The sequence below is a fragment of the Spea bombifrons genome, chromosome 10 (genome assembly GCF_027358695.1).
Source record: "Spea bombifrons isolate aSpeBom1 chromosome 10, aSpeBom1.2.pri, whole genome shotgun sequence".
Classification (NCBI taxonomy): Eukaryota; Metazoa; Chordata; class Amphibia; order Anura; family Pelobatidae; genus Spea; species Spea bombifrons.
In genome coordinates, this window is record NC_071096.1 from 902,097 (window position 1) to 917,315 (window position 15,219).

The 15,219-nt window shown below is 54.0% G+C and overlaps 1 protein-coding gene across 1 annotated transcript in view; it reads left to right on the forward strand.

The window, feature by feature from the left end:
• The window catches only part of GALNT18 (polypeptide N-acetylgalactosaminyltransferase 18), a 56,261-nt gene that overhangs the window by 25,148 nt on the left and 15,894 nt on the right, over positions 1 to 15,219 (forward strand). The window contains exon 2 of the mRNA XM_053449540.1: positions 14,219 to 14,411. Coding sequence (XP_053305515.1) covers positions 14,219 to 14,411 — 193 coding nt within the window. The remainder of the gene's footprint in view (positions 1 to 14,218; positions 14,412 to 15,219) is intronic.

The following is a 15,219-nucleotide window of genomic DNA, read 5'->3' on the forward strand; positions in this document are numbered from 1 at the left end:
GCTGTTGCCGTGTCAGGGGAACCCGGAGGGGGAAGGAACGGAATCCGGCAAAGGGAAATGGATCGGCGATTTTACTAAAAATAGAAATAAAATGCGATGATGGAAATAGTGTTTTTTTTAGTTTTTTTTATGTAACGGATTATCTGCTGATATAAAAATCTCAACGAAGCGAAACAGATCTTTGTAATCCTATAAACGCCGGCAGCGCATGTCGGTTCCGGTTGGCGCTTTCCCGAAACCCTCAAAAATTAATTAAAATGCTGACATTTTAATGCCGTTTCTAATTGAGTCTCACGAATCCGACATAAACGGGTCAAATCCTGAAAAAAGACAATTATTGATGTCATAGATGACGATTATCAGAACGCACCCTGTATTAGGAAGAGTAATAAAGGGGAGTTCTGATGGAGCAATCGCCATGGAAACCAATGGACTTTTTCTCACTTTGCCTGATAATTGCTCTTTCTGGATCTTCCTGGCGGCTGCGTCCCGCGTTTTGTTTCAGGAGCGGGGGGGCAGATGGACGGGAGATGCCCCGGGGATGTGTTCTAGTTACGGAGCCGGGGACGTCGGGTTAATGTTTTCCGGTACCGCGCGGCTCGGGGTGATGATCTGGTTACGGAGCGGCTCCGCTGCGGCGTGGGGTTAATGTTTTCCGGTACCACGCGGCTCGGGGTGATGTTCTCCAGTATTGCGCGGCTCGGGGTGATGTTCTCCGGTGCCGCGCGGCTCGGGGTGATGTTTTCCGGTAAGGCGCGGCTCGGGGTGATGTTTTCCGGTAAGGCGCGGCTCGGGGTGATGTTTTCCGGTACCGCGCGGCTCGGGGTGATGTTTTCCGGTACCGCGCGGCTCGGGGTGATGTTTTCCGGTACCGCGCGGCTCGGGGTGATGTTTTCCGGTACCGCGCGGCTCGGGGTGATGTTTTGCGGGGCTCGGGGTGATGTTTTCCGGTACCGCGCGGCTCGGGGTGATGTTTTCCGGTACCGCGCGGCTCGGGGTGATGTTTTCCGGTACCGCGCGGCTCGGGGTGATGTTTTCCGGTACCGCGCGGCTCGGGGTGATGTTTTCCGGTACGGCGCGGCTCGGGGTGATGTTCTGGGAAGTTCTTCTCAGTTTTGCTTGGAGTCGTTTACGAGAAAGTGAATCTTTGATGAGTCTCTGATGTAAATTTTGTGAAACAAAGCGTGAAGGAGTCCCGCGGCGGCGTGGTGTCGGCGTCGTGTCGGAGTCGTGTCTGCGTCGTGTCCGCATCGTGTCGCCCGCGCTGCGCCGTTACAAAGGTGTAAAGTTGTGTAACTTTGTCGCATCACAGCCTGTGTGTTTCTGTTTCATACAGTAGATTGCAGGAACTAACTCTTTCCCTGCCGAGGAGCGTGCGTGGCGTTAATACCCCCCGGCCGGGGGCAGGAGGGGTTTGTGGGTAGATTTATACGGATTATCCTCATCGATTCCTCCCGATCTCCATCGAGCCATCGTGGATAATGGCGGCTGAACGCGCTTCGCTGCCCTTGTGTAGTAATTTCCGGCTCTTGAGTCTCTTTGCCCGTATTGGAGATCTTTACCTGAGATACCGATTTACCGGATGGAGCCGCATCGTATCCACCCAGTGATTTCAAGGACGTTGGACGGCGGCCGCTGCAATCTGACCGCTGTCTGGGGTTAATGCTACTCGCTATAGCCTCTTAGATCTGGTTTTTGATCGAGTTTCATGCAATAAAAGTACTTTGCGTTCCTTCAGCTGCCAGGCGTTTCAGGACTGCAGAGATTATGGCGGGACGGAGACGCAGGGCGGGGGACGGGAGACGCGGGACGGGAGACGCAGGGAGCGGGACGGGAGACGCAGGGAGCGAGACGGGAGACGGAGACGCAGGGCGTGGGACGGGAGACGGGGGGACGCGTGGGACGGAGACGCAGGTCGCGGGACGAGAGACGGAGACGCAGGGCGTGGGGCGTGGGACGGGAGACGGGGGGACGCGTGGGACGGAGACGCAGGGCGCGGGACGGGAGACGGAGACGCAGGGAGCGGGACGGGAGACGCGGGACGGAGACGCAGGGCGCGAGACGGGAGACGGGGGGGCGCGAGTGGGGGGGCGGGAGACGCGGGACGGAGACGCAGGGCGCGGGACGAGAGACGGAGACGCAGGGCGCGAGACGGGGGGGCGCGGGACGAGAGACGGAGACGCGGGACGGAGACGCAGGGCGCGGCAGGTCATTGCTCCCTGTCGCACCGATGTTTCATGTGCAGTCCTGTGACAGCCGGTCACCCTCCTCTAACCAGGTTGTTAGCATGCGCAGCGCGGCACTCGTCGCTCCTCTGAGGGCCGCGCATTTCTACTGATTTACCGGTCTTTTGTTTTTATGCCGTTACCTTAGAAAACGGCAGCTCGCTAATTGCTTCGTTTCCATCGCTGAGAAAGCGGCTTGGCGGGGGGAGGTTTGCGATATAATTCTCTTATTCCTGTCAAGTTTTTCTCTCTGTGTTCTGTGATTGTGCCGTTTTATGACTCGTGTGTGTGTGTGTGTGTGTATATAGATAGATGGATATATATATAGATAGATAGATAGATAGATAGATAGATAGATAGAGAGATATATATAGATATATATATAGAGAGAGAGACAGACATATAGAGATAGATATATATAGAGAGAGAGACATATAGATATATATATATAGAGAGAGAGAGAGATATAGATATATATATATATAGAGAGAGACAGACATATAGAGATAGATATATATATAGAGAGAGAGAGACACATAGATATAGATATAGATATATTGCTCAATAAGTTGTAGGAATGTTTTTGCGCGGGGGGGGCAGAGGGAATTTTGCGTTTCTCCTGAATATTCCGCGCCCGCTGTTTGGTGCTGTCGGCAAACATTTGATGAATAAAGTGCGTAGCATGAATTTATACAAGTGAAAAAACTTTAAATGCGTGAAAACCATGCCTATTGTTTAGTTAAACGCGGCGAGTGCCACGGCGGGCGCCGGATGAAACGAATCTCGGCTTTCAATAGAATTATCTAAGACTCAATGCGAGAGCGACGACTTCTGAGTGATGGAATCCTTTTACACGGCCTGATTATAATTTATTTATAAGATATCAGCATAATCCGTTATACGCGACCTTTTTATCAAATCGCATCGGAACCTGAAAGTGCTTCTTCTGAACCACCTGCGGGGATTATACGGGGGTAACGCTGGAACGGGCGCCGGGGGTAACGCAAATGGTTGTCATATACGGAGCGGGCGCCGGGGGTAACGCAAACGGCTGTGATATACGGAGCGGGCGCCGGGGGTAACGCAAACGGCTGTGATATACGGAGCGGGCGCCGGGGGTAACGCAAACGGCTGTGATATACGGAGCGTGTGCCGGGGGTAACACCGGCGGTTGTGATATACGGAGCGGGCGCCGGTGGTAACGCCGGCGGTTGTGATATACGGAGCGGGCGCCGGGGGTAACGCAAAGCTCTTCTTTCCTTCCCGTGTGACCCCCGCTCTGCATCGCGTGTGTCCTGCGTCGTGTTCCTCCATGATTTGTTGGTTTAAACGTGTTTGTCGTCCTTTGACAAGCAGAAGATATTTCGCTGCGAGGTGCTGTGTAGGTAACATGCGCGCCTCGCTCTGATCAAAGCCTGGGTTGCCTGATGCCAGAACCTACGTAAAGCCATTTAAATGAGGACAGCGCTCTCTGACCCCGTACACCTCTCTCGCTGCCCTCCTCCCCCAACACCCCTTCTGCTGCCTTCCTTGCTCCCATATACCCCTTCTGCTGCCTTCCTTGCCCCCATATACCCCTTCTGCTGCCTTCCTTGCCCCCATATACCCCCTCTGCTGCCTTCCTTGCCCCCATATACCCCTCTGCTGCCTCCCTCCTGCTCACACAGGAATGTGACAACGTATATTTGCTAAAAAAGCCATCGCTCTCCTGGCTGTAAAATAAATGTTGCCAAATAAATTCGATACTCACTGCCGGAGTGACATGCGCGGCGGATAGGCACTAACGGGGTTAGTTTGCCTCTGTTTTGAGTGCTAAGTGCCGGATTACTGTGCGAACGCCTGCAGGAACCTTTAGCTGTGATAAATGCGCCGGAATGAAGGCAATTTGTAGCGAATGAATAATCGTTACCAATGAGTCCGAGAATCTCGTATCCACGGAGCAGAACCCCAAACAAAAAATCTAACGATAAAACGAATTCGATATCTATTCTGAAGGATTTCCACCCGTTTGATGTTGAGTTGTTCGTATTTACGGAGGGCGTTTGTAATAAATGAGCGCTGTCTGTCGCCGGGCAGCTTTGGCCGTTTTCAGCTCATCTAAACTTCCTGTTCCGGGATGTTCTACGCCAGATGTGATTCGTTGATTCCGGGTCTGGGTGCGCGCTGGGATAAACCGCAATGTTGTAAAGTTTTGGCAGGTGTTCCATAGGGGAGACCCAGCGATACGGTATGGGGGCAGCGCGGAAATGCCCCGGGCCTGTGAGACCCCCGCGGGGCATCGGTCAATCGTTGGACGTTTCAGCCGGGCTTACATGGTGTAATGAATGTAATTAAACGAGGCAGGGTTACCGCGTGATATCGCGCTCACCCCGCGCCGGGGCAGATAAAATGTCAGCTCGGCGCGCCAGCGATTCCTGATATATTGTTACAGCTGAAAAGGAACGTCTGTTTATTGTCTGAACAACGTATTCACGCGCTCGCTGTGACTCTTCCAGGAACAGTAATTGTATCTTTCTGTTATTAATGATGTTATCGGCAATAAATATGATGCTAAACGGGGGCAGGACGCCAGCTGGGAGCGAGGAGAGCGGCGCTGGAGACAAAGTGTCCAAAGACCATTTATTACGCAAAATCAATTTTCATTGTTATGAAGGGAGCCCGGCGCCCACGAAAACAGATTGGGTTAAAAAGAAGTAAATCAGAACATCTATTTTTTTATTTACTTATTTATAAAAAGACATTGGGACGGGGATAGCTTTAATAATTATGAGTTATGACATCACAGCGTGATTCCGCATGCATGTCAGAAGGAGTAGGAGAGGCGGAAGCCAAGATCTGCCCCAACAAACCTCTTCAGGGGTACGGCCGGCGCTGCCGCTCATGTACTCGGGTGGTAAGGGCACCGTCAGTGTACTCGGGTACTTCCCCGCGCCGCCTGCTGGGGTTTGTGATGAAAAATGTGTGTTTTGTGTAAACGAGGTGTGTGAGAGGGGAGCGTTTGTTTCGCCGTCTTTACATCAGGAAAAAACAAAAGGGCCAAGCGGTTCTCCTCCGCCGCCGGCCGCCGGGTTACTAAAGCATTGTCTGCGCTGGGAGCTGCCGTCATCCATTGTGATGTCATTTATATTTCTTATCGGATTTGCCATTGTTGGGTCATCATGAATCAGGCACAGAGGCAGCCGGTGTTTGCTGGCCGGTTACCGGCGCTCACGTTCTCTGCGTGTGAATGAAAAGCCCAATAAATCAGTTCAGCTTTCTTGGGGGCCGATACGCGTTGAAAGATATTCTGAAGCAGCGGTGTCTGTAAAACTCGGCAAAGCTGGCGGCTCTCCCGGACAGGGTGACCCTGCTAGAGGGGGGGCGTTGGAGGGATGTACTGGGGCCTGGAAGTACCCGGTGTCCCCGGCAGGGCCTGCATTGCATGTTATACAGACAGACTCTCCGGTGATCAGTTGAGCTCCCTGCAGGTTTTCATTAATGTGAAGGCAAATGCCAGCCATGACGTGTGGCACTTCTCCTGGCCCCCTGGACAGCCCCCACACTGGGCACTGGTGCTGAGTAAGTTCTGTCTTTAATTCACTGCCGGAAGGAAATGCATGACGAATGTCGATCAGTTTTATTAACGTTGAATTAAATTGTTTTCATGCTATAAGGACCCAAAATGATTCAGTTTATTGCATTTTAAGGGTCCCGGGGGGGGGCTGCTTCGGCCGGATATTCCGGGGAATCATCCTCGTTATCCAGATTTATTTCCAGCCCGATGACATCATAGAGACGTAAAAATGTAGCAAGGAGTGCATTTTATAATGAAGTCCTCGGGATGGGGGGGGTCGAAGGTCTCGCTGCGTGGGGTCTGCGTGACGATGAAGCCCACCTTATCCTTCCAGCGGAGGTATTTGTGCCCCCGCGGCTCCCCAGCCCCCCGCGCTGATGTTCTCCGTAGCCGGGGGGGGGGACTTTGTTGTAACGATCGTCGTCATCTCAGTAATTCCTTGTGTGCCGAAAGGTCTCACCGGCCCTCCTAGATCTGCGGTTATCTCCCGGGAGACCCCGCCGGGACGGAGAAGATTAATGGGTCGCTGATGGCCGATCCGTCATCCCAGGGATAGAATCGTCTTTACCGACCTCCCCGCGTGCAAAACGCCGAACCTCCCCCCTGCTTCACGTGAGGGAATTAGCAGGACCCTCCTCGGTGTCTGAAGATGAATGAATTCCGACTGTAACGCCTATTAACCCGCAGATACACGGGCCGACTGTATCGCCTATTAACCCGCGGATACACGGGGCCGGCTGTAACGCCTATTAACCCGCGGATACACGGGGCCGACTGTAATGCTTATTAACCCGCGGATACACGGGGCCGGCTGTAACGCCTATTAACCCGCGGATACACGGGGCCGGCTGTAACGCCTATTAACCCGCGGATACACGGGGCCGGCTGTAACGCTTATTAACCCGCGGATACACGGGGCCGGCTGTAACGCCTATTAACCCGCGGATACACGGGGCCGGCTGTAACGCTTATTAACCCGCGGATACACGGGGCCGACTGTAACGCCTATTAACCCGCGGATACACGGGGCCGACTGTAACGCCTATTAACCCGCGGATACACGGGGCCGGCTGTAACGCCTATTAACCCGCGGATACACGGGGCCGGCTGTAACGCCTATTAACCCGCGGATACACGGGGCCGGCTGTAACGCCTATTAACCCGCGGATACACGGGGCCGGCTGTAACGCCTATTAACCCGCGGATACACGGGGCCGGCTGTAACGCCTATTAACCCGCGGATACACGGGGCCGACTGTAACGCCTATTAACCCGCGGATACACGGGGCCGGCTGTAACGCCTAGTAACCCGCGGATACACGGGGCCGGCTGTAACGCCTATTAACCCGCGGATACACGGGGCCGGCTGTAACGCCTATTAACCCGCGGATACACGGGGCCGGCTGTAACGCCTATTAACCCGCGGATACACGGGGCCGGCCGTAACGCCTATTAACCCGCGGATACACGGGGCCGGCCGTAACGCCTATTAACCCGCGGATACACGGGGCCGGCCGGAACGCCTATTAACCCGCGGATACACGGGGCCGGCCGGAACGCCTATTAACCCGCGGATACACGGGGCCGACTGGAACGCCTATTAACCCGCGGATACACGGGGCCGGCTGTAACGCCTATTAACCAGCGGATACACGGGGCCGGCTGGAACGCCTATTAACCCGCGGATACACGGGGCCGGCCGGAACGCCTATTAACCCGCGGATACACGGGGCCGACTGTAACGCCTATTAACCCGCGGATACACGGGGCCGGCTGTAACGCCTATTAACCCGCGGATACACGGGGCCGGCTGTAACGCCTATTAACCCGCGGATACACGGGGCCGGCTGTAACGCCTATTAACCCGCGGATACACGGGCCGACTGTAACTCCTATTAACCCGCGGATACACGGGGCCGGCTGTAACGCCTATTAACCTGCGGATACACGGGCCGACTGTAACTCCTATTAACCCGCGGATACACGGGGCCGGCTGTAACGCCTATTAACCTGCGGATACACGGGGCTGTACATTTTCTGTCAATCAAACATTTATGCTATAATAGCTCCCCGCTCCCGGGTTAAAGGGGCAGCGCTCCCGCTACGTTTAGTTCCGTTACACGGGGTTTTGATGAACGTGAAGTCACCGAGTTCTGGAAAGTTTACTTTCAGCAGAGAAATAAAAACATCCGGTCCTCGTTTCCTTGTTTAGCCGTACAAGGCCGCGTTTAGATGAATTTTTCGCGGTGACAGCGGCCCCCGAGGGAAATAAACGTTCCAAATCCTGGCTGCGAGCTCCGTGGAGGAATGCGAATGAAAAAATCTTCAAGGGCATTTTCTTCTTTTTCCTGTTTATCGCGAAGTCTCCGCGAGGAGCTGGAAACGCGTTCTGAGTGGAGGCTCCCGGGTCGCGCCCCGGCCCTCTTTACACTTTCCTACCAAAAGAGATTAACGAACGAAATGCCTCCGACACCGACCTGGGGAGGAATAATTTTCATTTAACACTTAAAGCACCAGATAAACAGCCGGTCTACCCCATGAGGGAACCGAAACAAAGCGCCGTCAGACAGGAGACCCGAGTGCCGTTTGGGACGTATTGAGAGCAAATTGATTCATGCGCTCGTAAAACTCACTCCTGGCGGCCCCCCCGCCCCCCGGGGTCCGCGTCTCCCTTTGTAAGAGACACGAGATTAGTGAATGGAGACTTTCTGTTCCTTTGAAGCCGTGTTTGGACGCCGCACACACGTGTTAATTCCCGCGGCGACGCAGGGACTTGTTCCATAAAGTCGGGATTTATCTGTGAAATCTGCGCAAATAGCGATGGCCGGGGAGCCGAGCGTACGGTTTCTGCCTACTGATAGGAATGTCTCTGGGATCTACGCCGCTCTGTACCCAGCGGGGCGGAATAAAACGCCTCGTATCCGGGATTCGTATTCTCTATCCACGTCCCTCCCTCTCTCTCTGCCGGTTGTTTTTGTTTTCTCTGCCGGTTGTTTTTGTTTTCTCTGCCGGTTGTTTTTGTTTTCTCTGCCGGTTGTGTTGTTCTCTCTCTGCCGGTTGTGTTGTTCTCTCTCTGCCGGTGTGGCGGGTTTGGATTGTTTTTGCAGATGAGTATCGCGGGCGCGTTATTTGCGGGCGGATCAAAGAGGTTTCCATGTCGTCTGCTCTGATATCTGGTTTCTAATGACGGTAAAAGTCGTGATCTCCGCCGGTACGAGCCGAAGGTTGCTGCGCATGTTCTGCGCTCTGTCGGGCTGATAAACGGGGTCTCGGGTGTTTCCGTGCCGGGGTCTCGGGTGTTTCCGTGCCGGGGTCTCGCGTGTTTCCGTGCCGGGGTCTCGCGCGTTTCCGTGCCGGGGTCCCGCGCGTTTCCGTGCCGGGGTCCCGCGCGTTTCCGTGCCGGGGTCCCGCGCGTTTCCGTGCCGGGGTCCCGCGCGTTTCCGTGCCGGGGTCCCGCGCGTTTCCGTGCCGGCTCGCCCGGTTTGCCGCTTCAGGACGTCGGTGTTTGAGACGTTTTCCCGCGGGGAATGTTTCAGGGGATGAGTTTGCTGAATGGCTGTTACCCCGGGGAGGAACAAGTACTTTCGTGAGCCGGATGTGGTCTGTCCGTGCTGGCCCTGCTTGTTTTTCATATGTTTGTCTGGCTGAGAGTGATTGGGATCCCCGGAGTCCGTCGCATCGCTGTACGTCGGGATGTTCTCCGCGATGCCGCTGCGGTTAACCATGCGCTGAAGAGGCCATCGTTTTAAATTAGTCTTAGAAGGGGATTTAATGAGGGAAAGTCGTTTCCGCCGAGCTAAATGTTTACAAGTAATTGAACCATTAATTAAAAATGCCACTTACCGGCGGTAATCACCCCCCCCCCCGCAGCTATTCTCTTCCTTTCCAGCTGCGCATGGTCACCGCCGGGGTACTAATACTGGAGATGGTCTGCGATCTGGAGCAAACGGGGGCAAATGCTTAACCCTTTAACCCCTGCGTAGCTCGTCACCGCGGCAGCTGTTTGGATAAACGTGGAAGCGACGCGCGACATTCGCGGGTTTCATGAGAATTCGGATATCCGGCTGTCGGAAGGGCCGGGCCGGGCCGTTTCTCACTCGCTGGGATGTTGAGACCGACCGGGTCTGTTACGGACGTATGAATGGGGCAGACCTGTGTAAATTACACGCCTCTGGGGTTTCAAGTGTTAAACGCGTCTGAAGCTTCGCCGACTGCCGAGGAAAGCTGCCGTTGGCCGGATTAGGGGACCAATCACAACTTTATTTGAGGGAAAATACTCCTCCATATTGGCCGCCACCGGTCTCCGGAGGAGCGCTTCCGGTGTCTGGGTGAGATCAGCTTAAAAAAAGGAACAATAATTTCTGTGCACCCTGTATGTGTAACAAACTGTACATACATTACCGCGTGTAACACGCGTGTGCGGTGCTACGCTGATTACAGGGCTGTGGTGTTACACGCGTGTGACCCGCTTATTCCCCAGCTGGAATCCCGGAATCGTCCAGAATGTTTTTCTCATCGGGATCTGGACTTCTGCCCTTTTTGGCGGAGAGAATTCTGCTCGTCGTGGAGCCCAAATTACAAAACCATAGAAACGCGGAGGACGCGCCGCCTCGCCAAGGACAAACGGGCCGCCTCGCCAAGGACACCGCGCCGCCTCGCCAAGGACACCGCGCCGCCTCGCCAAGGACACCGCGCCGCCTCGCCAAGGACAAACCGTCCACCTCGCCAAGGACACCGCGCCGCCTCGCCAAGGACACCGGGCCGCCTCGCCAAGGACACCGGGCCGCCTCGCCAAGGACACCGGGCCGCCTCGCCAAGGACAAACCGTCCACCTCGCCAAGGACACCGGGCCGCCTCGCCAAGGACACCGGGCCGCCTCGCCAAGGACACCGGGCCGCCTCGCCAAGGACAAACGGGCCGCCTCGCCAAGGACAAACGCGCCGCCTCGCCAAGGACAAACGGGCCGCCTCGCCAAGGACAAACGGGCCGCCTCGCAAAGGACACCGCGCAACTTAACGTGCGGCTCACGGAATTTCTCGGGATTTTCATAGATTGACGATTCCCACCGGCTACAAACCAACGGCCTGATTTATGAAATCTGGCACCTCGGCTCCCGCACGCGCCTGGGGTGAATATATATATACATACAGCGTGTGCGTGTGTGTGACTATATATAATACACGGGGTGTGTGTGAATATATATATATATATACGGTATATGGTGTGTGTGACTATATATATATATACACAGTGTATGCGTGTGTATATATATACGGGGTGTGCGTGTGTATGTATTATATATATATATATTACACGGTGTATATATATACGGGGTGTGTGGGTATGTGTATATATATATATATATATGGGGTGTATATAAATATATATAATGTGTATATAGCACTTCTATACCCAGAGGTTCTGGACGGGACGAGGACGGAATGTTCTCGAAGATCTGACGTCACATTCGCACGCGTTATGATGTCAGAGCTGTGATTGGCGGACTGTTCAGGTGATGGGGAGATGATGTGGGCAGCAGAGGAACCTCCGGCGCGGTCTCAGGATCCACTTCTAGAGGCTGACCTTCATTCTTTAGGATTCTTTCTGTTCCTGGATTAGCAAAGAAATGAATTTCGGTGATTTCTGTGAACGCTTTAAATCTTCCGGAAAGTCTCAGTGCAACGGCCAGACATTCGCGTGATTCCAACCCGAGCAAACACTCATTGCCGGCAAAGCCCCCCGCTTTACATTTCTAATAATCTGATGAACCAATAGAAGCGAGCGTTGGAGACGTCGCCGGGCGGAGCCCGAGAACTGAAACTATAAAATAAAACGAGGCAATAAACGTAATGAAGGATAAAATGTACGGAATCCGCGGTACCGGCAGCCGCAGCGAGTCACGCGGAATATCGTTCACTTCTGGGTTCCCTTTCTGGTGAAATCCACCCTTTGATTGTCAGAACGCCGCGGCATCTCTGGGTTTGGAGCCCCCGCTGTCTCTGCCGTCTCCAGGTGAAGCCAAAAGAACCGTTTTATATCCAATCGGCACATGAATGCACAGCTCCCATCATCCTCAGCCGATTGAAATGCAGGCCCAATCGTGTTAATAAATATTCAGGGCCGGCGTGGACCGGTGAGAGGTCCGCGTGTTGCTCCATCGGCGTGTAATTACCCCGTAACACTAATTCTAATTAACGGCTGATGAAGCGTGTTGACCCGGCGCGCTGACCCCCGATCCGCCGGGACGCCTTTCAATCTGCCGGTCACGGCTCGATAACCGGCGCGTCCGAATTCTGTTCCCATCTACGCCGGCTGCGATCAGGAACGGTAATTACTGATAAAGCGATGCATCGGAGGTGCGACCCTGATACTCGGCACCGGTGACGGGGGGGGGGGGGGTTACCGGCAGGACGTTAATTACTTCATTTATTCTAATTTGAGACATAGAGATCGAAGCCGGCAGCAGGAGGCAGAGGCTGAGAGGCTTCAGTTCTAGAACCGTCTTAATGTTCCTTTATAACTGACACTTCAGGAACCTAGAACCTTCCAGCAGATCGGCCCCATCCGGCCCCCGTCTAGTCCCTGCTGTAAAGACTCAAACCTTAATCAGTCGTTGGTCTCGTCTTAGATTCAGGAGCCGTATGTCTATCCCATGCATGTTTAATACCCTCACTGTATTACCCTCTACCACCTCTGCTGGGAGGCTTTTCCACTTATCTGCAACCCTCTCAGATGTAACATGGGGAAGTTTTACTTTACTGTGGATTGAGGGGAAGGTGACTGATGATTTACTTTGTGCTTGCGCGGAGGACTCTTGGGGTTTGACGATTGTTTCAATTATTTGTTTCCCTTTTGTGGTGGCAGAGGCCGTTTCCGTGACGTTTACTGAGTGGAGTTTGGGGGGGGGCGGAAACTGGGACATTTCCAGCGACCTTCTCGTCCGCCTGAGAATCCGGTCTTTATTTATTTATGTCGGGACTTTGGAACCGGTCCGTTTCATCTTAACTGTCTCTCCACCCGATCGCTCGCCAGATCCCCGCCCTGGGCGCCGCTCGCCCGGTCCCCTCTCCGCCGCTCGCCCGGTTGTGCCAAAACGTTTCCTCTTTTCCTCCTCTTTTGACGGATCGTGTTTTTTGTTTTTGGAGATCCCGTTTCCTTCCGCGGATTTTTATGAAGAGCGAGCGGCGAGGGAAAGCCGTTGGCCGCATTTACTCTAAAATGGAGACTTTGACGTTAAACGGCACGGCAGAGACGCCGCTTATTTAAAAAGATTTATTTTTCTTCTGCCGCCGGGATCTTTGCCCCCCCGGCCAGATTCTCCAGAAAATGAGGATTCCGCATAAATTTGCTTTAATGAAGCTGATTGGGGGGGTGGGGGGGATATTCCCATCGCGGCCCGAGCTGCCGGCCGGGGGCCGCTCATCACAGAAACTTCAAATAAAGGCCGTTTGGGAAATTAGTGATTTCCAAGCCGTGCGTTTAATGGATTCCCGCGAAGTGAAACGAATCTCCCGACCCAAAAGGGGAAAGAAAGCCCTTCACGGGGAGACTGAAAGAGGCCAAAATACCCCAAGACGCCCCGTACGGCCCCAAAACCCCGAGACGCCCCCGTACGGCCCCAATACCCCGAGACGCTCCCGTACGGCCCCAAAACCCCGAGACTCCCCCGTACGGCCCCAATACCCCGAGACGCCCCCGTACGGCTTAAATACCCAGAGACGCCCCGTACGGCTTAAATACCCAGAGACGCCCCGTACGGCCCAATACCCCGAGACCCCCCCCGGCGGATCTAGTACCCCGAGACACTCCGACAGCCCAATACCCCGAGACGTGCAATCTGTGATATGAGACTCCAAATATCCGTGCGAATTGCGTCTCCGTGTGAAGGAATCCGAGCGGCAGGAAGGAAACGGCTTCAGACAAATCGGTGAAATGTTATAATACGGCTTCGTTAAACGGAATTATCCGGGTTATTTAATGCCGCGTTATTTGATGGGACGCGCAGCGGCCGCGTGAATCCGCGTCTCGTGTTTCATGTAGTTAGGGGGTCCATAGACTGGACGCGGGGTCCGTGTTCGGCTTTTATTGTAATGAATTGAAGGCCATGAAATGAAAATGTCGGCTGACCTCACTTTGTTTGGGCTGCGATGACATCATACGCGATTCACCGACAGCTGTGTAACGGCTTTAATACTTCAGGGGTCTTCGCGTGTTTGGTGGCTGAGAGTTCAGAGTCTCCCTCGGGGTAACAGCGTAGAAAGAAAATACAACTTCTTAGGAGAAAAACAGAGTATTTGGGGAAATATCCAATAAACTTACTTTCTCAACAGAGGTAACCTTGTGATGTCAGACGACGCTTAAAAATAAATAAATCCAAAGCTCTTATTTCCTAAAACCAGTCTTTTTTGCACGTTTTTATTTTCTTTCTTTCTTTCTCCAGAAGCCCCGCAGAAGGTGGAGGAAAGCGCGGCCGAGCCGTTCACGGACTCCTCGCTGTTTGCGCGCTGGGGCCAGGACCTGAGCCCCGAAAACAGACGCGTGGCTTTAAAGCAGTTCCAGTACTACGGCTACAACGCTTACCTGAGTGACCGGCTCCCCCTGGACAGGGCCCTGCCGGACCTACGGCCGGGAGGGTGAGTGAGTCCGACCATCGCTGGGCGGTGGGGCTCTGCACATTTTAGTAATGATTTCAAACCGCCGTGGAGAGCGTTACTCCCGCTAAGCGCATGAAAACGCATCCCTACCTCTCTCCCGAGTCCTACACCAGTTACTCCCGAGACACTAAGTGCATTAAACCGCATCCCTACCTCACTCCGCTCTCCCGAGTCCTACACCAGTTACTCCCGCTAAGTGCATTAAACCGCATCCCTACCTCACTCCTCTCTCCCGAGTCCTACACCAGTTACTCCCGCTAAATGCATTAAACCGCATCCCTACCTCACTCCCCTCTCCCGAGTCCTACACCAGTTACTCCCACTAAATGCATTAAACCGCATCCCTACCTCACACCGCTCTCCCGAGTCCTACACCAGTTACTCCCGCTAAATGCATTAAACCACATCCCTACCTCACTCCTCTCTCCCGAGTCCTACACCAGTCCGGAAACGAGTGACACAAAGTTACCGGATTAAGAGACGCCCTTGTAGCGTTACGGTGGTTTTTTTAGGAAACATCGAGGGCTCCGAACCTTTTCTGGCTGCCGCAGGATTTGCTCCGAGGTAAAAGCGAGGCTCTTGGCAGATACGGCGCGCGGGGGCACAGCGGCTCATTGTTCGGCGCGAGACAATTGCCCCGAGAGCTGGCTGCCTGCCACGCATTCTGTGGCGTTTTATCTCTCGAGGTATCTCTTGATGCTCGAGGTACTTTCTGAAAAACAAACTCTTCGGGTCAAACAGGTGACGATTGACCGCCTTCCAGACGATTCACGCGAAATCTAATCCG